This window comes from Pogoniulus pusillus, chromosome 28 (genome assembly GCF_015220805.1).
Source record: "Pogoniulus pusillus isolate bPogPus1 chromosome 28, bPogPus1.pri, whole genome shotgun sequence".
Taxonomy (NCBI): Eukaryota; Metazoa; Chordata; class Aves; order Piciformes; family Lybiidae; genus Pogoniulus; species Pogoniulus pusillus.
This window is the reverse complement of record NC_087291.1, coordinates 1532554-1552993: the sequence shown is the minus strand read 5'-3', so window position 1 is coordinate 1552993 and position 20440 is coordinate 1532554. Positions and strand designations below refer to the sequence as shown.

Here is a 20440-nt window from a genome sequence, read left to right as displayed (position 1 = left end):
GCCCAGCCTCTAGCTTCATCCTGAGGGTGGATGACTGCAGCTGGGCTGGATGGCTGAGTAGGAGCATTGCGCCATGCACTAAGCAGAGCTCAGGCAGTCCTTCCTGCATGCAAAATGGCTCTGTACAATTACTCAGCAAAATTACCACCTGTGTGAATGTGACTGGTTTGTACTGGACACACTGGGAGCTATCCTGTTCTTCAGGATAAGCAGCAGTTAAATTAATGAGTGCTCTGAGGGCTGCTCTGATTTGTACAGATAAATTTGAGCCAGTCCAGAGGAGGCCACGAGGATGCTCAGAGGGCTGCAGCAGCCCTGCTCTGAGGACAGGATACAAGAGCTGGGGCTCTGCAGCCTGGAGAGGAGAAGGCTTCCAGGAGACCTTAGAGAGGCCTTCCAGTATCAGAAGGGGATTACAGGAAGGCTGGGGAGGGACTGTTGACAAGGTCTTGTAATGATAGGACAAGGGGGGATGGGTTTTATCTGGCAGAGGGGAGATTGAAACTGGCTGTTAGGAAAGGGTTCCTTGCAGTGAGGGTGGTGAGACACTGGCACAGGTTGCCCAGGGAAGTTGTGGAGCACAGAATCACCCAGTGTGACCAAAGATCACATTGGGTGATTCTGTGCTCCACAACCTCCCTGGAGGTGTTCAAGGCCAGGTTGGATGAGGCCTTGAGCAACCTGTTCTACTGGGAGATGTCCCTGCCTATGGCGGGGAGTTGGAACTGGATGAGCTTTGAGGTCCCTCCCAACCTAACCCATTCTGTGATTCTATGAAACTCCTGAGCTGAAAGTACTGCTTGCCAGGCTTTGCTGACAAGCTTCATGTCCCACTAGATCTGTTCACAAAATTTGCTGTGCTTTGTTTTTTTGGTTGGTTGGTTTGTTTTTTTCCCCCTTATTTCCAGACACCAGCAGAACTTAAGCAGCTAAATCAGCCAGTAGTGGTTGTTCCTGCCCCAAACCCTGCTCCTGCAAAAACACAGACCTTAGTCTCCTGCATCATGGTAAACCCCTGTGGAGCACTATAAGGTTAAGGTAAAAGGAGTGTTGCTATTTCAGTCATGTTCTCTCTCCAAATGGAATGCTTTATTGCAGCTAGTAGTTGTTGTGACTAGAGGCTATAGATCTACAAGGGGATTGCTTAATAAGCTTGTTGATTTGTCCTTCAGCATCACTGTGCAGTCAAAATCCTTGCCAGAGAGGTGTCCACCTGTCCTTCATCCATAACCCCTGTAAAATAACTCTTTCATGAAGTGCTTTTAAAGGCTTTTCCTGCCAGTGCCTTTTCCAAGCCAAGTCTGTGAGCAGGAAGGACACCTCTTAACCCTAAGCTTGTTGATTTTATTGCCGAATGAGATTATTGCTTTTAAATGAAACCCTAAGAAGCAAATGGCACAGACAGGACTTAGGCTGTGACCTGGCAGCAGCAGACAATGCCAAAGTAGCTTAGTTATCACAGTTATTCCCTTTGCTCTTCCTTCCAGGCAAGGGAAATGTTGACTTGTTCTGTGACTGGGAGAGTTTGCTAGCTAGGAAGGTGAAGGGCTCAAGCAGTGTTTTTCGATCTGTCACAGTCACTTCCCACAGTCTCACTTTCTCAGCCTTTGCCCATTGCTGTGCTGCTTCTGTTTCCACTTCTCTTTGGTCCAGGAGGTCAGTTTTGTTTCCCAGGACAATAACTGTTACCTGCAAACAAAATAAACGGGTGAGGTTTACACAAAAAGCATCTCCCACTTGCAATAATATTAAGTAGCAGGCATGTAGCAAAGCTCTTCAGACCTGGTTTTTAAGTTGACACTGGCACAAGGCAATCTATGTGTGGTTTTGGAAGCTCAGGGTCTGGGATTTGAATTAGCCTTATCTACCAGTATGACTTCCCCTTCTCCTGACTGCTAAAAGGGAAACAGTACCCCTGACAGCCAGAGCTAAACAGCACTGCTCTCCATTCGCTTTGCAACAGAGCTGCTCTCGACAAACGGTGTGACAACTGAACAGCGGGTGCTGAAGAGATGAAAAATGCCTGGCAGCAAGAAAAGCCTAAGCCCCACAGCCTACAGTATAAACGAAGCCACCCTTGCCATCAAGCAGCCTGTGTGAGCAGCCTGAGAAGGCTGAGCTGCTGGACTCTGCTCCCATAGCCCAGGAAGCCACAGGAGGGAACTAAGAGGACACTCATTCTGTTGCTGAAAGCATGGAGGAAGCACCAAGCCCACCCTCTCGGGCAGAGGTTCAAGAGCAGCTGGTTAGCTAACTAGAGCAGCACAGCAGGATGGAGTCAGAGCCTTAGCTGTAAGGATCCATCTAGTGACTACTCAGTGGAGTGTGGCTGAGCCCAGGGGCCTGCCCAGTACTTCAGCTCTAGTAAGTGCTGCAGGCAGTGCTGGCCACTTCAAGTGCTCCTGCATGTTTTACACCAACCATCTTCTACAAACGTTTCACTGGCATCAGCTCTTAGGGGCAGCCATGCCTGTAGTTACTGCTCTGTCCTCAGGCAAACTGGGGTCTCATTTCTACACCAGTGGCTTCACAAAGCCCTCTCCTTGGCCCTCTGGCTGTGGCCACACCTGCTTATGTTTTCCTCTTCGTCAGGCTAACTGCACAATGTCTTCTGTTTCTCTCCAGCTAGAGATGTTTGTTGTGCTGCTGTGAGGTCTGAGGCTTCCTTTCTTTTCTATAGCAGCCCATGGAAAATGGGCTTTTGACCCTGCAAAGGCTTTGAAAGGGTTATAAACATGCTCCAGCTGAATTCTACCTGTGGTTAAGCTCTGCTAGTATGAGAGAACACAAGCTCTATTTAGTGTAGAAATTGGCCAGGCTTTAAGGTGTGTGCTGGAGAGCTCCCACAGCCAGCAGAGCCAAGGAACCAGCCAGCAGTGCTGACATCTGCCACACAACAGGACTCTGCCACTCAACAAGGTGAAGCTCTGCCAGCTCAGAAGCACCCTGATTTCACTTTCTACACTTCAAAGCCTATTTAACACAGACCTGAAATCACAGGGATAAATCTAACTCAAGCAGCTTATCTTGGGCACCACTCTTTTGACTATGTTATTCTCAGTCAAGATCACAACTTTAAGCTCTCCTAAATGATAAGTAAATTGGCTGTCCATAAAAAATTCCTGCATGCAACAAGACAGAAGACCTGTGGCAAGTAACACAGGATAGTGGGAGGCAGTTCACATTGTGACAGACTCTGGTATCATAGAACCATAGAATCAAGCAGGCTGGACAACAGCTCCAAGCTCATCCAGGCCAACCTAGCACCCAGCCCTAGCCAATCAACCAGACCATGGCACTAAGTGCCTCAGCCAGGCTTGGCTTCAATCACTCCAGGGATTGCAACTCCACCCTGGGCAGCCCATTCCAATGCCAATCACTCTCTCTGACAACAACTTCCTAACAACATCCAGCCTAGACCTCCCCTGGCACAGCTTGAGGCTGTGTCCCCTTGTTCTGTTGCTGGTTGCCTGGCAGCAGAGACCAACCCCACCTGGCTACAGCCTCCCTTCAGGTAGCTGCAGACAGCAATGAGCTCTGCCCTGAGCCTCCTCTTCTGCAGGCTGCACACCCCCAACTCCCTCAGCCTCTCCTCACAGGGCTCTGCTCCAGACCCCTCCCCAGCCTTGCTGCCCTTCTCTGGACACCTTCCAGCACCTCAACATCTCTCTTGAATGGAGGAGCCCAGAACTGGGCACAGCACTCAAGGTGTGGCCTGAGCAGTGCTGAGCACAGGGGCAGAGTAACCTCCCTTGTCCTGCTGGCCACACTGCTCCTGAGCCAGCCCAGGATGCCATTGGCTCTGCTGCCCACCTGGGCACTGCTGCCTCATCTTCAGCTCCTCTCTACCAGCACCCCCAGGTCCCTCTCTGCCTGGCAGCTCTCAGCCACTCTGTACCCAGCCTGTAGTGCTGCTTGGGGTTGTTGTGGCCAAAGTGTAGAACCCTGCACTTGGCCTTGTTCAGTCTCATCCCATTGGCCTCTGCCCACCCATCCAGCCTGGCCAGGTCCTTCTGCAGGGCTCTCCTACCCTCCAACATATCCACACCTGCTCCTAGCTTGGATTTCTTCTGCTGGGGCAGCCTAATTCCCATGCCATGCAGGTTTTTTTGCTCCTTACTTTCTCTACTACAGCTAAAATTCAGTTAGCTGAAGGCATCAGCCAGGACACTTATGAGTAACAACCCCTATAGCCTACTGCAGTGCCGCTCATCTGGCTTCCTTAGGTACTGCACACCGGGAGCCAAGTGCACAGAGTGATATAACAAAGGCTTTATCCTCTGTGTTTTGTATTCAGGTACCTAATGGCTTACAAACAAGTGTAATTGGCAATGGGTCTCCCAGACATTACTCAACTGGCAAAGCAGCTCTAATGTATTTTAACAGCCATATTGAATCAATTCAATTGTGTGAAATGACTGCTGCATTTTCCCTCAGAAAGCATCTAGTGTTCTCAGCTGACAGCGCTGCAGCTTAGCTAGACAACAGAACTTGCATGTGGCATTAGTGTTATGGCCTTTCTGATGACTTCTTTATCGTTTCAAGTAGTTTCCCTTGTTAAATGATTTTAGCCTACAGCTTTCCAAATATCTGGTTTATGGTATTAAAAAGAAGGGGGGAAATTTGCAGGAAGAATTAATTGGATAATGGTAGGGAGAGACTTTCCAGCAGTGCAGAGGGTTGTGGAGGCTGCCAGGCTCCAAGAACAACAGCAGCCAAATATGCAGTCAGAGGAGAGTTATATTAGATTGTAGGGCTGCTGAGAACTACAGACTGTCACACAGCAGCGCTACAGGCTGGGGGCAGAGTGGCTGGAGAGCAGCCAGGCAGAAAGGGGCCTGGGGGTGCTGGCAAACTTCAATTTGCTCAAGGAACTTATTTCCAATGTCCCCTGGGCAGCAGTCCTTGAGAACAAAGGGGTCCAGGATGGTTGGACCTACTTTAAACAGGAGCTCTTGAAGGCACAGGAGCTGGCAGTTCCCATGTGCCGAAAGATGAGCCGCAGGGGGAGGCGACCAGCCTGGATGAGCAAAGAGCTCCTGAAGGAACTGGGGGAGAAAAAGAGGGTGTATCACCTCTGGAAGGAGGGGAAGGCTTCTCCTGATGTGTTTAAGGAGGTAGCCAGACTATGTAGGAGAAAAATGAGAGAGGCTAAGGCCCAGCCAGAACTTAGGCTGCCACCTCTGTGAAGGATAATAGAAAGCACTTTTATAAATGTATCAGTGCTAAAAGGAAGGGCCAGAAGAGCCTCCACTGCTTACTGGACCAGGAGGGGAACACTATAACTGATGATGAAGCAAAGGCAGAGGTCCTGAATGCCTTCTTCGCCTCAGTTTTCAACAGTAAGGAGGGAGGAGTTCAGGGCAAGTGTCCTCTTGAACTGGGGGATGGGGTCAGGGAGCAGTGTGTTCCCCTGGAAATTCATGAGGAATTAGTTCAGGACCTGCTGAGCCACCTGGACACCCACAAGTCCATGGGACCAGATGGGATCCATCCCAGGGTGCTGAGAGAGCTGGCAGCTGAGCTGGCCAAGCCACTCTCCATCATTTTCCAGCAGTCCTGGCTCACTGGAGAGGTCCCAGGAGACTGGAAACTGCCAACGTGGTCCCCATCCACAAGAAGGGTGGGATGGAGGAACCTGGGAACTACAGACCTGTCAGCCTGACCTCAGTGCCAGGGAAACTGATGGAGCAGGTTAGCTTGGGGGTGATAAGAGCGCACCTGAGGGATGGCAAAGGGCTCAGGTCCAGCCAGCATGGGTTTAGAAAGGGCAGATCCTGCCTTTCTAACCTGATCTCCTTCTATGATCAGGTGACTGCTTGGCGGATGTGGGGAGGCCTGTGGATGTGGTCTGTCTGGACTTCAGCAAGGCCTTTGACACTGTCCCCCACAGCACACTGCTGGCTAAGCTGTCAGCCCGCGGCTTGGATGGTAACACTCTGTGCTGGGTTAGGAACTGGCTGGAGGGCCAGACCCAGAGAGTGGTGGTGAATGGTGCCACATCCAGCTGGCAGCTGTCACTAGTGGTGTCCCTCAGGGATCTGTGCTGGGCCCCATCCTCTTTAACATCTTCATAGATGATCTGGATGAGGGCATCGAGTCAGTCATCAGCAAGTTTGCAGATGACACTAAGCTGGGGGCAGATGTGGCTGGGTTGGAGGGCAGAAGGGCTCTGCAGTGGGACCTTGACCGCCTGGACAGATGGGCAGAGTCCAATGGGATGGCTTCAATAGCTCCAAGTGCAGGGTGCTGCACTTTGGCCACAGCAACCCCATGCAGAGATACAGGCTGGGGTCGGAGTGGCTGAGAGCAGCCAGACAGAGAGGGATCTGGGGGTACTGATTGATACCTGCCTGAACATGAGCCAGCAGTGTGCCCAGGTGGCCAAGAGAGCCAGTGGCATCCTGGCCTGCATCAGCAATGGTGTGGTCAGCAGGAGCAGGGAGGTCATTCTGCCCCTGTACTCTGCACTGGTTAGACCACACCTTGAGTACTGTGTTCAGTTCTGGGCCCCCCAGTTTAGGAGGGACATTGAGATGCTTGAGCGTGTCCAGAGAAGGGCGACGAGGCTGGGGAGAGGCCTTGAGCACAGCCCTACGAGGAGAGGCTGAGGGAGCTGGGATTGGTTAGCCTGGAGAAGAGGAGGCTCAGGGGTGACCTTATTGCTGTCTACAACTACCTGAGGGGTGGTTGTGGCCAGGGGGAGGTTGCTCTCTTCTCTCAGGTGGCCAGCACCAGAACAAGAGGACACAGCCTCAGGCTGTGCCAGGGGAGATTTAGGCTGGAGGTGAGGAGAAAGTTCTTCACTGAGAGAGTCATTGGACACTGGAATGGGCTGCCCGGGGAGGTGGTGGAGTCGCCGTCCCTGGAGCTGTTCAAGGCAGGATTGGACGTGGCACTTGGTGCCATGGTCTGGCCTTGAGCTCTGTGGTAAAGGGTTGGACTTGATGATCTGTGAGGTCTCTTCCAACCTTGGTGATTCTGTGATATTGTGATACTGTGACTGTGGCTGAACACAAGCCAGCAGCATGCCCAGGTGGGCAGAAGAGCCAATGGCATCCTGGCCTGGAGCAGGAAGAGTGTGGCCAGTAGGCCAAGTGAGGTTATTCTGGCCCTGTGCTCAGCTCTGGGAGGCACAGGCTTGATATTAGAAGGAAGTTCTTCCCAGAGAGAGTGACTGGCATTGGACTGGGCTGCCCAGGGAAGTGGTGGACTCACTGTCCCTGGAGGTGTTCAAGAAGAGCTTGGAAGGGGCACTTAGTGCCATGGTCTGGTTGATTGTCTAGGGCTTGGGTGCTAGGTTGGACTGGATGAGCTTGGAGGTCTCTCCCAACCTGGCTGATTCTATGATAAATTTTGCTGGACTGCCCAAGGCTGTGGCTCGATTTGTTTTCCCTTCTATACAGGAGCAAAATCTATGCTTTGCAATTGCAACCTTAACTTCCTCTCATTGACAAAGCAATGAGGCAATCAATTAAAGCACCATGCACTTACCTCCTTTTTGTCCCGAAAGACATCAATCTCCTTTTTGAGCAGCTCAACTGTTTGGAAAGCTTGGAGGCTGGTCACAGCATACACAAGAATGAAGCCATCAGCAACAGAGAAATAGTGTTTTGGCAATTCTACACCCTCCTGCAGACCTCTGGTGTCATAAAGCCTTAGCTGTTCCTTCACGTTTCGGTCTGTCTCTACCGATGCCAAATACACATCTTCCATCGTGGCACTCTCTTCTAAGCCTGTTTTAAAACAAGGAGGAAGGTTCAGCTAGTGTAAGTACAGTGCCAATATAAGAATTAGTTGCAGAAGAGCAGAGTTTTGCAACATGGTAGCTTTCAGGCCACGCTTTCCAAAGTGACTTGACCTCTACTCAACCTTTCCTGACATCTCCATTCAAGGTCACCACAGCAGCTATTTACAGGAGTGACACTGTAAATAGATCATCTAATAAATGAGCACAAGATTACACCTGTAAAATTAATCTACACAACATGCACATGCAGGATAGGATAAGATACATGGCTCTTCCCCCAGGTTTCCCCAGCTTCAACCACCCAGCTTACCAGTTCTGTGCCATATGCGCTGCGAAGGGGCCTGCCCAAACACACTCTTTTGGAACAGTCAAGGAAGAGCAGATAGAATCAAGTGGGTTGGAAGAGACCTTCAAGCAAATCCAGTCCAACCTAGCACCCAGCCCTAGACAATCAACCAGCTCATGGCACTAAGGTGCCTCATCCAGGCTTTGCTTCAACACCTCCACAGACAGCAACTCCACCACCTCCCTGGGCAGCCCATTCCAATGCCAATCACTTTCTCTGCCAACAGCTTCCTCCTAACATCCAGCCTAGACCTTCTCCAGCACAACTTTAGACTGTGTCCCCTTGCTCTGTTGCTGCTTGCCTAGCAAAAGAGCCCAACTCCACCTGGCTTACTAACATTTTGAGCCTACTTCTTCACTTCATACCAAGATGGATCACATGGCTGTGATGGATTACACAAATTAACAATCTGTGTTAATTCTGATATCCAGGCCAAGATTGTTAATAACTATGAAACTGTTTATTAACATTAAATCTCACCAGAAAACTTATTCACAAGGTTCAAAACGCAGGGTTTGGAAATTTATATATGCAGGGAACGGGCAGAACCAGAGCACTTATTCCTTAAAGTGGCAAATACAAACATTATACTGGAAGAGAAGATTCTTGTGGTTTATTACACTGCTTATCCACTAGAGGACATAGGAAGCTCCTTTCTGCTTGTGGCAGAAGGCAGTTAGTGAGTTACAAGAGGCTTTAAGTATTTACTCACAAAATAGTATCAGACAGTACCTAAAGCATGTGGAGGGGCTGCTGTCTGTGGTCTCAAAGCCATTAGAGGCTTTAGAGTTTCCCAGGCTCTTTTCTCAGAAGCTGGGAGTCTGTAGCACAGTCTCTGAGCTGCTTCCTCTTGATTCCCCATTCAGCAGAAGCCTTGCAGAGAGGCAGGCAGGATGCAATGCACTGTGCAGCCTTGGCACAATGTCACAGTGGCTGTGCAGGCTGATTGCATGCAGGCATTTAGAGCCTGGTCCTGGTAACCTCGAGGCAGTGGAGTTTCCAGGCAGTTCAGAATGCAATAAGGCAGCAGCAGCACTGTGCTACCTGCCCATCCCTTTTTATCAGTACAGCCCAAGGCTAACTGGCCTTTGGACATAGATTAGCCAATCAGAATGGCACTTTGCCAAGCTTGACCATATTAGGTGAAGCCAGGGCTTTTGTTTTCCTTTCCTGTGGTTGCTTCCCCCAGCACAGAAGGAAGTGGAACAGGAGAACATGTCTGCACAAGCCAGAGTCCTTAGACTCAGTGGCTCCAGGTTCTTGGTCCTCTTTTCCATGGTTGCTTCTCCCCACAGCCAAAGGGGGCAGAGCACAAAAACATGGCTGGGCAAGCCAGTGCATATATAAGCCCATTTTCTGCCTATCAGACCTACCAATGGCAATGGCAGAAGCAGGAGCTAAAGGAACAAGTCTGGGAATTAACACCGTGGTACAATTAACCAACAAGTGAAATCAAGCCAGAAAAGGAAGGGGGGGCTTGCATGCAAGCAAGGTTGCATGCTGTATTTACTCAAACACACACAGTGAGCTTTGTTTCTCCTGGATGGAGGAGCATAAGCTTACAGGTCCCAGCAAGCTAGGTACAGTGTAGCTGGGCCACTTTCAGAGCTGGTTTTAAACATTACTATAAACCCTCTGCAAGCCAATCCACTTTTTTGCTTCCACTGCACTTCTGTGTAAATGAATTGTTTGCCACTGCAGGGCTGCAGGAACAAGTCCTGCGCTATTCTCTCGGCCAGAAAACACGACTATACTAAAGCATTGTTTAAGAAGAAACAAGGGATTAACTGGCCTCTGAAAACAAAGAGTTTGCTAGATTCAATGACACTATTCAAAATACTTCACATTGACAAAGAAGCTAAAGCATTCCGACCACACTGATGGTTTTCCATGATGTGAGCACCATTCCTGTGCAGTAAAGTGGCACAAGCTGTTCTTTCTACCCCTCTCTGTGCAGTCTTTGTAGATCAAACTCTTACTAGCTTTGCAGCAAATTAATTTATGATGCCTCCATCCATGCTAACTGTCCTGGCAGGCTGATAGACCTCTTGGATGTCCAGGCTTGCCCCACCCTTCTGCTGATGGGGGAAGCAAGGGCAGGAGGGAACAAAGGCTTGGGCCATTATGTCCCCTCCCAAAGTGTACCCACAGGTGTTTAGGTACTTGTTGGTGTCTTGCCCAAATGAGGGTGAGCAAGTTCTGGTTTCACTTAATATGGTCAGTTTGGCAAATGCCATCTGATTGGTGAATCTCTGTGGCCAAAGGAGCCTTTGCACTCAGGCAAGTAATAGAAATGGAGCTAAGTGGCAAGCAGTTGTGCTGCTTCTGCCTCACTGCTCTGCCTCAGTGTGTGCTGCTTCTGCCTCACAGAGCTGCCTCTGCTTCACTGCTCTTGGACAATGTGTTCTGCTCTGTCTCGTGCTTTGGACCAGATTAGCCCTGATGTTTTAGGCTTGAACTACTTGGAAACTGAAGTGGCTCAAGTTTCCCAGGAGAAGACATTTAAGTGCCTCATGATGTGGCCAGAAGTGCCACCAACATGGTGCTCTCTGCACATCTGCAAGAGATGCTGCCTGCACCTCTGCAAACCTCTGTGCCAAGAGGAACCAGGATCAGGTCAGAGATCATCTGCCTCTTTCCCAGCACTCTGGGAAGGTCTGGAAGCCTCTCAATGGCAGAGCAGTTCCAACACTGCCACAGAGGAGCCAGGGACTATCTTGAACTTCCTACTCCCCCGCAGTGAGTAGCACAGACTTGCCCTAGGGCTCCAGGCTGCCTATTTGTAAGTGAGGCAAAGCCATTTTGTGGTCAAACCTTTTCCAGTTCTTCTGATTCTCCAAAAGGAATGAATTGTCCAAAAGCATCCTTGGGAAGAGTCTCCTGACCAAATTGGAGCCCAAATGTAACTCATTTCTATGGAGTTGTGAGTGAGGCATTCCAGAAATGAAATTAACTACAAATTTTATAATCCCTGCCTCCTTAATTGCCCAAACTAAATCACTAAACTTCAGGAGCAAAACTAAGAGCAGAAGAGCAAAACAAAGGTTAACAAAAAAAGAAAGCAAGACTGCATTCTCTGTGGCTGGAGGATGTGCCACAGGGGCATTTTTAAAGACTACAGTAGGTAACCAAGCCCTTTCTGGGGCACTGTGTTCATGCTCTGCCTCGCTGCGTTCTACAGATAGATGAAGGAGATCATAGGATAATAGAAGCAGGGTTGTGCAAGCAGCGTAGCTCAAGCCCTTCCTAACTTTAGGCAGCTAGACTTTAATAATTACATGCAGTGATTATCATAGAATCACAGAATCAACCAGCTTGGAAGAGACCTCCAAGCTCATCCAGTCCAACCTAGTACCCAGCCCTAGCCAACCAACCAGACCATGGCACTAAGTGCCCCAGCCAGGCTTGGCTTCAACACCTCCAGGGACAGTGACTCCACCACCTCCCTGGGCAGCCCATTCCAATGCCAATCACTCTCTTTGACAACAACTTCCCCCTCACATCCAGCCTAGACCTCCCCTGGAACAGCTTGAGACTGTGTCCCCTTCATCTGTTGCTGGTTGCCTGGCAGGAGAGACCACCCTCACCTGGCTACAGCCTCCCTTCAGGTAGTTGTAGACATCAATGAGGAGAACTTACATAGGAGAGCTTCAAAAGTAGCCATGAAGACATGAAATTCGCACTGCAGTTGTGTTCAAGAGTCACTTGGGAACTTGGGAAATTCCACCTCTGTTGAAATTTTGCTTTCTTTTGGTGCTGGCAGTATCTCTGCCTTGCCTAGCAGCCCTCATCAGTATATCAAGCCTTTTCTTTTCCTCACGGGGAAACCACCAGGGTTGAAACATCACCCAATTCATGACAGAGGCTTCCCCTTGCCGTTCCTTTGTGGCAGCTGCTGGTAACAGATGCAAATACCTTCTTGCCTCTCCCAAGACTTGCACCAAGTAAGTAGGGGCTAAAGAATGGCATCAATCTCCAGCCTATTTCTCCTTTCCCTCCTGAATTATTTTTCAAATAAACCATGAGATTGTTCACTGTGTTGTTAGTTCCCCTTTTGCCCCACAGCTTCTGAACCCTCTGCCCATTACTCAGTGTCACAGCACACAGTAGATAAAACAAGTATCTTTGAATTTGGAAAAACTCATAGCAGCAAGGAGAGAAAAGGCCACAAGAATGCTTTGCTCCAAGGAAAACCAGCAGCAATCTGCAAGGCTGCAGCTCCCCAGAACAAGCTGCCCTTGGCCATCCAGGTAGCAAAGATGGGAGGATGCCTAGGAAAGTCAGCAAAGGAGAACTGGGGTCCTTGTGACAGGGGGGATGGGAATGTACCTACCACCCTCCTAGGACAGTGGGCTTTGCTGTTACAGAATCATTGAATGGTTTAGGTTGGAAGGGACCTCAAGCATCATGGAGTTCCAATCCCCTACCACAGGCAGGGACACCTCCCACTAGAACAGGTCACTCAAGGCCTCATCCAACACCTCCCTTGGCAACCTGTGCCAGTGTCTCACCACTCTCACTGCAAGGAACCCTTTCCTAACAGCCAGTTTCAATCTCCCCTCTGCCACTTTAAACCCATTCCCCCTTGTCCTGGCATTACAAGACCTTGTCAGTAGTCCCTCCCCAGCCTTCCTGCAGGTCCCCTTCAGACACGGGAAGGCCACTCCAAAGTCTCCTCAAAGTCTTCTCTTCTCCAGGCTGCAGAGCCTCAACTCTCTCAGCCTGTCCTCATAGCAGGACTGCTGCAGCCCTCTGAGCATCTTGGTGGCCTCCTCTGGACTGGCTCCAACAGTTCCATGTCCTTCTTGTGTTGTGGGCTCCAGAACTGCCCCCAGGACTGCAGGTGGGGTCTGAGGAGAGCAGAGTAAATGGAGGGGGGATTGTTGCAGCTTGCACAACTTTTCTGGCATGTGTTTGCATGGAAACTGGGAAAGTGTTGGAATATGAGGCTCAAACCAAGAACTGTAAATACTGTTGTCAGCAAGGTGTAGCCTGCATGTGGTTTGGGCTACAGAAGCAGGGCCTAGAGCAAGGTGACACAAGTATGTCTCAAAATCATCTGTGTTGGAATCTACTTGCATATGCTCCCTGCTGCAATGCATGCAGGTAAAATGTCACCTCTGGAATCTGATACAGCTCTCTCCAAAGTGTCCTCCCCCCCATCTCACATCAAAATTTGATGTTCTGTTCTGCTGACTGAAATCTCTGGTCTTAATTTTTCCTCTCTGTTTTCAAGTAGGATGTTAAAAGACATAATTTTGACTGCTACTTTTAGTGGTCTTTGGAAGATACCATCACAGGAGAGTGCAGATGTATTAAAGACTGTTGAATTACGGTGCAGCAATTAGAGGGTAGAATTCTGTACAACATTATTCATTGCTTTCTAAAAGGAATACTTGGGCACATATGCTTCATTCCTTCTTGCCTGAGTTGTATTTGCCAATGTCAGGTATCATCCAGCTGGCAGCTGTCACTAGTGGCATTCCCCAAGGATCAATGCTGGGTCCAGACCAGGGGATTGAGTCCAGCATCAGTACATTTGCAGATGATGCCAAGCTAGGAGCAGTGTGGAGCTGTTGGAGGGTAGGAGAGCCCTGCAGAGGGAGCTGGATGCCCTGGATGGGTGGGAAGAGGCCAAGGGGATGAGATTTAGCAAGGCTAAGTGCAGGGTTCTACACTTTGGCCACAACAACCCCAAGCAGCACTACAGGCTGGGGACAGAATGGCTGAGAGCAGCCAGGCTGGGAGGGCTGGTAGATAGTAGCTGACAAGGGAGGCTTTTCTGCCCCTGTACACAGCACTGCTCAGGCCACACCTTGAGTGCTGTGTCCAGTTCTGGGCTCCTCAAGTCAAGAGAGATGTTGAGGTGCTGGAAGGTGTCCAGAGAAGGGTGACAAAGCTGGTGAGAGGCCTGGAGCCCCCTCCCTGTGAAGAGAGGCTGTGGGAGCTGGGGGTGTGCAGCCTGCAGAAGAGGAGGCTCAGGGCAGAGCTCATTGCTGTCTGCAGCTACCTGAAGGGAGGCTGTAGCCAGGTGGGGTTGGGCTCTTCTGCCAGGCAACCAGCAACAGAAGAAGGGGACACAGTCTCAAGCTGTGCCAGGGGAGGTCTAGGCTGGATATGAGGAGGAAGTTCTTTGCAGAGAGAGTGATTGGCATTGGAATGGGCTGCCAAAGGGAGGTGGTGGAGTCGCAGATCCTGGAAGTGTGGAAGCCAAGCCTGGATGAGGCACTTAGTGCCATGGTCTGGTTGATTGAACAGGACTAGGTGCTAGGTTGGCCTGGATGAGCTTGGAGGTCTCTTCCAGCCTGGTTGATTCTATGATTCTCTGTACATCCTGGCTGCTGGCCTTTTGGGCAGAGGACAAAAAGGGTTAGTGTGCTTGCTGAAAGCCTGTCTGCTGAGAGCCAAGCAGCAAGGCAGCTCACTGGGTCTGGCGACAAGGACACCTATGGCTCCTGACTGACACCAGAAGCACCAATGTGGCTGGTCCCATGTCCGGAGAGCCATGAGGAGGACTGCCAAGCCAACACGTGGTGTTACTCCTTTCCTGATGGCATCCACATCCTCCTTCCAGTGACAAGCAGTGTGCTCAAAGTCATCTGTAGGCTCAGAGCACAAGGTCCCTGAGACATCCCAGACACTGACACAGGGGGTCTCCTCCTGGCTGTAAATCAGCCATAAGTTTATGTCAGTGCTCATGTGCACCCTGTTGACTTTCTTGTAAAAAGGAGTGATGGCACAGCTGCTGTCAGGGAAGTGATTGGTGTCCTTGGAGAGTTCACACGCTACGTAGAGCCCTTGGCTTCGAGCCATGGTCCTGACTGTGCTTTGTGATGCCACTGGAAACCTAGTGGCACTTGGTGTCCTCCTAGAAAAATGTGCACCATCAGCTCTCCCTGGCTTGTCAGGGATGAAGTCCCTAAGGGCTGCTGTTGCTTACACAGTCAGCAGCCAGCACTTTTAAAAGACACTAAGAGTGTTTGAGGTCAAAGAGGAAAAAAGAGTGCTTGAGGTCAGAGAGGAAAAAGTACTCATGAGGGGGAAACACACTCCAGAAGGGAAGATCTGTGTCCCTGGAGCATGTGAACAACAATGTGTGGTGCCAGGCTTTCTGCTAGGCTTTAAAACTGCCAAACAGGCTATTTGCCCTGGGGCCAAGGATGAGGAAGGAGACAATGTCAGAGACATATAGAGTAATGTATGTATTGCATGGCAGCTTCTCTGCCTAAAAGGAATCAGACAAAACCTGAAAGGAGATGCCTGAAATGGGTGCAGATTTAGCTCTGAGTCATGGAAGGGCTATCCTGCCATAGTTCAGGCTGAGTGGCTGTCAAGGCTTGCACAGTTGCCTGGGATGGTCTCTTTTTGTGGTTTCAGTGCTGTGTTTGTCCAAACTCTCCACCTTCTCTTGGACTCAAGAAGAAAGAACAGCCAGTCTCTTCTCCTCGTTCTTGCCATCCTTCACTAGCAGTAGAATATTGCTCTGCTGAACACCTGTGGTACCTGGCACTGCTTGCCCTGAGTGCTAAACGCTAGCTTAAGTTTGGCACGGGACACAGTGTAAAGAATATAGGTAGTTTCCCTTAAACAGTGTCTCTGTACAGTGATGGTGCAGAAAGGAGGCTTCCACCTGCCTTACCCTATGGTAATGCTTCTCAGCTCATCTGAAGGAGCTGAGAACTCCTCCATTAGAAAAAAGGACTTTCCTCCTCTCCTGTCTTCTGGCTGTGTAAATAGTTGGTCTGGTGAAGCTATTCGTAAGCAGCTACTTCAAATCACATCTTACTATCCAGGAATCAAAACACCATGTATTACTGTGGTGAAACTGACAAAGAATTTGCCTTGCTTAGTCTCAGCTGAAGAGATTTGGTGTTTTGGCTCTCACAGGCCCAAAGATGTGGAGGCTAATTAACCAAACCATGTGTTCTTACATCTTTGTTTCTTAAATCAACTCTACCTCCTGATGGAGCTGCAGTCAAGTTTGCATTTTAAAAACATGAAAATGGAGCTGAATGTATGCAACTCAGGGACACAACTGTGCCTACTGGTGGCTGGGACCAGTACTAAATCTAAACAGACTAGCTCCTTTTGAGACCTGTCCAGCTCTTCTCTGAGCTAGGGGCCCTCTGATACACTGTGATTTGAGATCTAAGTAAGCCAAGCTTGTTGTCTCACAGTTTACAAACACAAAGGTCTTTGCTAAATTCCTGCTGGAAAAAGAGAATCACAAAATCAAGCAGGTTGGAAGAGAGCTCCAAGCTCATCCAGTCCAACCTAGCACCCAGCCCTGGCCAATCAACCAGACCATGGCACTAAGTGCCTTATCTAGGCTCTGCCTGAACACCTCCAGGGATGGTGACTCCACCACCTCCCTGGGCAGCCCATTCCAGTGCCAATCACTCTCTCTGCAAAGAACTTCCTCCTAACATCCAGCCTAGACCTGCCCTGGCACAACTTGAGACTGTGTCCCCTTGTTCTGTTGCTGGGTGCCTGGCAGAAGAGCCCAACCCCACCTGGCTACAGCCTCCCTTCAGGTAGTTGTAGACAGCAATGAGCACAGGGACAGAATAAGCTCCCTTGTCCTGTTGCCCACACTGCTCCTGAGCCAGCCCAGGATGCCATTGGCTCTGCTGCCCACCTGGGCACTGCTGCCTCATCTTCAGCTACTCTCCATCAGCACCCCCAGCTCCCTCTCTGCCTGGCTGCTCTCAGCCATTCTGTCCCCAGCCTGTAGTGCTGCTTGGGGTTGTTGTGGCCAAAGTGTAGAACCCTGCCCTTGGCCTTGTTCAATCTCATCCCATTGGCCTCTGTCCACCCATCCAACCTGGCCAGCTCCCTCTGCAGGGCTCTCCTACCCTCCAACAGCTCCACACCTGCTCCTAGCTTGGTGTCATCTGCAAACTTACTTGCCCAGTAAGACTCTCACAGTGGTGTCCTGCCTCTGCATTCAAGGGTTAAATCAATACAGACTGGAGCAGTAGTTAAAGATCTGGAAGCCACTTCCACTAGCCCATGCTTCAAACACCTCAGTCTATGGGCTGAGGAAGAGGCAGGGAGGATGGTGACTCAGCAGGACTGCCAGAAACACCAACACCAGTTCATCCACCAAAATGTGTCTGATGGCACAGACAGGCGATAGTAAAAGCACTGGGCCATGGTCACTCCCTCCTTGGGGCTGCAGTGGCTCCATATGAGCTTTCTCCACACTCCGATATTGACTGCTATTTGCCCTCTTTCTCTGAATGTCTTGGGAATAAGATTTGACCATAATCATGACCTTCTCCCCTCTTTTCTTGCACCATCCCTCTCAAATGACCTGTGCCCTCCATGAGTGTTAATTCCAAGGGCAAAGAAGAGAGAACAAAGCTGCAGGAAAGGATCTTTTTAAAAGAGGATGGGCAAAGTTCGTGTGGCGCAATGGCTGAGCTAGAGCAGAGCGTTCAGAAGTGACAGAGCTCACAGCTAACCCCGGGGCATGAGGCGTCCCTTGGGTAACGACAGCCAGTGCCCATGGTGTTGTGTAATCGCGTACAGGGCTTGCTCCGTAAATAGCTCCTCCGATCAGCAACACTGCAGGGTCCTTCCTGCCTGGGACACCAACACAGGCTCCAGGCAGGAAGTAACGCACCGCAACACGACTTAAGGACCAGTGCTGTGTGCATGCTGACAATCACCCAGCCCAGCAGCAGAGGAGAGGCAGGTCAGAGCAAAAGGAAAAACCTTCAGCCTGCAGGGTTTACAGCCTTCGTGCTGAAAGCTGTGCAGGGCTCCATGCACAAGGCTCCATGCACAGGGCTTACAGGAGGATGCTGGAAACAGATGCTGCTGCGGCATTAGCGAGACTCGTCCTTTTAAACAAGGACATTAGCGTGCAGTTCGGCATCAGTGCTGCCAGAAAATTCCTCTCATCCACACACGTTAAAGGCACAGAGCCTGCAAAGCACTGTTCTAGGTATCCTGGGGTTTATTCAGTAACTCACCCTAACTGCCTGAGGAAAAGAGGCAAACTTAGTGGACATCTGTCACAGCTCCTTGGTGCCACCCCTCACTTCTGGGTGAGGCAGGAGTAATTTGTCTGCCTGCTGGCCATTGCCCTTCCTCTCAAAGCCATGTCATGTGGAAACAAAGGCAAACAAGCTGACTTTCCCCTCCCTCTCTTTCTTTTGCGCACAGAAAATTTCAGACATCCCATTCTCCTCTCTTCAGTCAGTTTTCCACTGTTGAAAGCCAAGCAGTCTGGTCCTCAAAATTCAGCACAGAACAGAGGACAGAAAGCTAAGCTGGCTTTCTTTCCAACACTCTCATTAAATGGTAGCCAAAACCAAGCAACACAAAGCTTTAAGAAGATGGAACAAAAGTCTTAACAGTCTCTCTGCTTCTTGTGTGACATCTGTTTATTTTTCAGGCACCTCCAGCACCTTTCAGAGAACAAGAGACTTCTATGTAAATAGGGAGCAAGCACATCAACCTACTTTCTGTGTTGTGGGGGTTTCTTAAACATTCATATACACTATAACTGGGAGCATAATGGAAAGGGCTCTTCTCCAAGCCTCTTAAAAATCAGTGAGGGACTACAACTGTCAAGAACTGTCCAGAGATGTGACAAAACCACATCAATTTCTTTCTTCACCTCGGCACAGTTTCCAGCCCTCCATTACTGTTTAATCGGAGCCCACATAGAACAAGATGCTGGAAAAGGAAACAATCCCACTCTCAAAGCAAAACCAGCTCACCAACGGTATGCTTTCCATAGAGAAGCTGCTCCAGAATCGCAGTCTTTCCCACTGAGGTCATTCCACAAACCACCACCTTGTATCCCTTTCCCATCTTTCCCAAGAGGGCAGAGTCAGCAGGCGAACCCTGTGCAGACACAGGAGTCTGTTAGCCAGGCAAGGTGGCAGAGCTTGGCATCAGGCAAGCAAAGCCCCACAGGGTGAGCAGCTGTGGTGACTCGGGGGCACAGCCCCCCCAGCCTCTCCTCACAGAATGGTATTTTTAGGACTCGAGTTTCTTCCCAGGCTGTTTTTTTAAGGCTGCTGCCGTTGGTGCTGATGTTTGCCTGTGGCCTTGACACTTGCCCCACCAGGATCGAGGAGACTGCAAGTGCTGAAGCACATAACCCCTGTGGCAGGGGCTGCTTGCTGGGGTGTTATCAGGCTACATGATTTGGCTGCAGGCCTGGTGGTGTCTGACAGTATCAGGATGGCTTCTGGAAACAACAGAGTGGCAGTCCCTTTCCCTTTACTTCATGCAAAGAAAGTTTCTAGCTTATATAGATTAGGAGGTGAAAAATAGGAGCATTAAAGGAAGAAGCACCAAATGCAAAAGCATGGTTTTTGTCTGCTTTAAATCAGTTTGGATGGAGAGGCATTGGTTTTAGCAGGAGGCCTCCAGAAGCCAGGGGCAGCTCCCTCTGCTAGTGAGCCATGAAAGGGCAGCAGGACCTAACTCTCAGTTCAGTGTTCAGAGCAGTATACCACAGAGAGCTGAAGAATATCATTTGAGGACCAAAAGGGGCTGGTACTGTCCTGCTTCAATTCCAGTTTAACCAGGTAATACTTCACAAGCCAGAGTCCTCTGCAAAGCATACCCTGAAAAATGGAGAGGGAAGCAGGGGGCATTTCAAGGCACAGAAAGCCTCATTCCTGCTTCGACTCCCCGTCAGGGCCCACCCCCCTGGTGACACTGCTGGAAGCAAGAGAAGCACCAGCCCCAGTCCCGGCTCCTGCACATGCCCACCCGCAGGCAGGGAGGCGGCGCGCAGGGCAGGCAGCCCTGCCGAGCCTTCCGCCGGTCGGTAACGGGAAACCCAGCGCCTCGGGCCCTCGGGGTGCCCGCTACGCCTGCCGCTCCAGCACTGCTCCCCCACCGCTGAGGCTTTAGGATTGGCTTTGGGGCATTTTTCACCGCTAGGACTAACACATTTACCTCTGCGGCTTTTTATCGTTTTTTAGGAGGCTTTAAAGGGTTCTTTTTCAGAGTTCTGCAGACTTCTCAATGTCAAATGCACACCACCCCCAATCCCCAGCTCCTTGGGGCTCTGACCCGGGGGTGGAGGGATTGGGGATGGGCTTCCAGAGGCTGCCGCAGCCGACAAATCCCCCCCCGCCTAAGGCCGCCCCTACGCGGGCCGTGCTCGGGGCGCGCCCCTGCCTGCTTCCCGCGCGTCCCGGACCGGCGACCCCCGCGGCCCCAGCCCCCCCGCGGCGCGACCGCGCACCTGGGCACAGCTCCCCGCAGGGCCCCATCGCGCCGCGCCGCCGGCGAGGCCGCCCACGGACCCGCCTCCCCCTGGCGGGGGCAGGGCCGGGGCGGGGCGCGGGGCCGAGCGGGCAGCCCTGGGA

At 50.7% G+C, this 20440-nt stretch overlaps 1 protein-coding gene across 3 annotated transcripts; it reads right to left on the bottom strand.

The window, feature by feature from the left end:
* Positions 1-1067: 1067 nt before the first annotated feature.
* Positions 1068-20421, bottom strand: NKIRAS1 (NFKB inhibitor interacting Ras like 1). 3 transcript variants are annotated; one of them, XM_064166832.1, is made up of 5 exons: positions 20317-20400; positions 19574-19687; positions 18830-18956; positions 7495-7736; positions 1068-1689 (listed from the first exon to the last, which is right to left on the bottom strand). In XM_064166832.1, the coding sequence occupies exons 2-5, from the start codon at positions 19682-19684 to the stop codon at positions 1450-1452; spliced, it is 720 nt and encodes a 239-aa protein (XP_064022902.1). In that variant the 5' UTR covers positions 19685-19687; positions 20317-20400; the 3' UTR covers positions 1068-1449. The 3 variants fall into 3 exon arrangements, with proteins under 3 accessions (XP_064022902.1, XP_064022903.1, XP_064022904.1); XM_064166833.1 differs by lacking the exon at positions 19574-19687 and having other exon boundaries at positions 20317-20408; XM_064166834.1 differs by lacking the exons at positions 18830-18956; positions 19574-19687 and having other exon boundaries at positions 20317-20421.
* Positions 20422-20440: the final 19 nt, after the last annotated feature.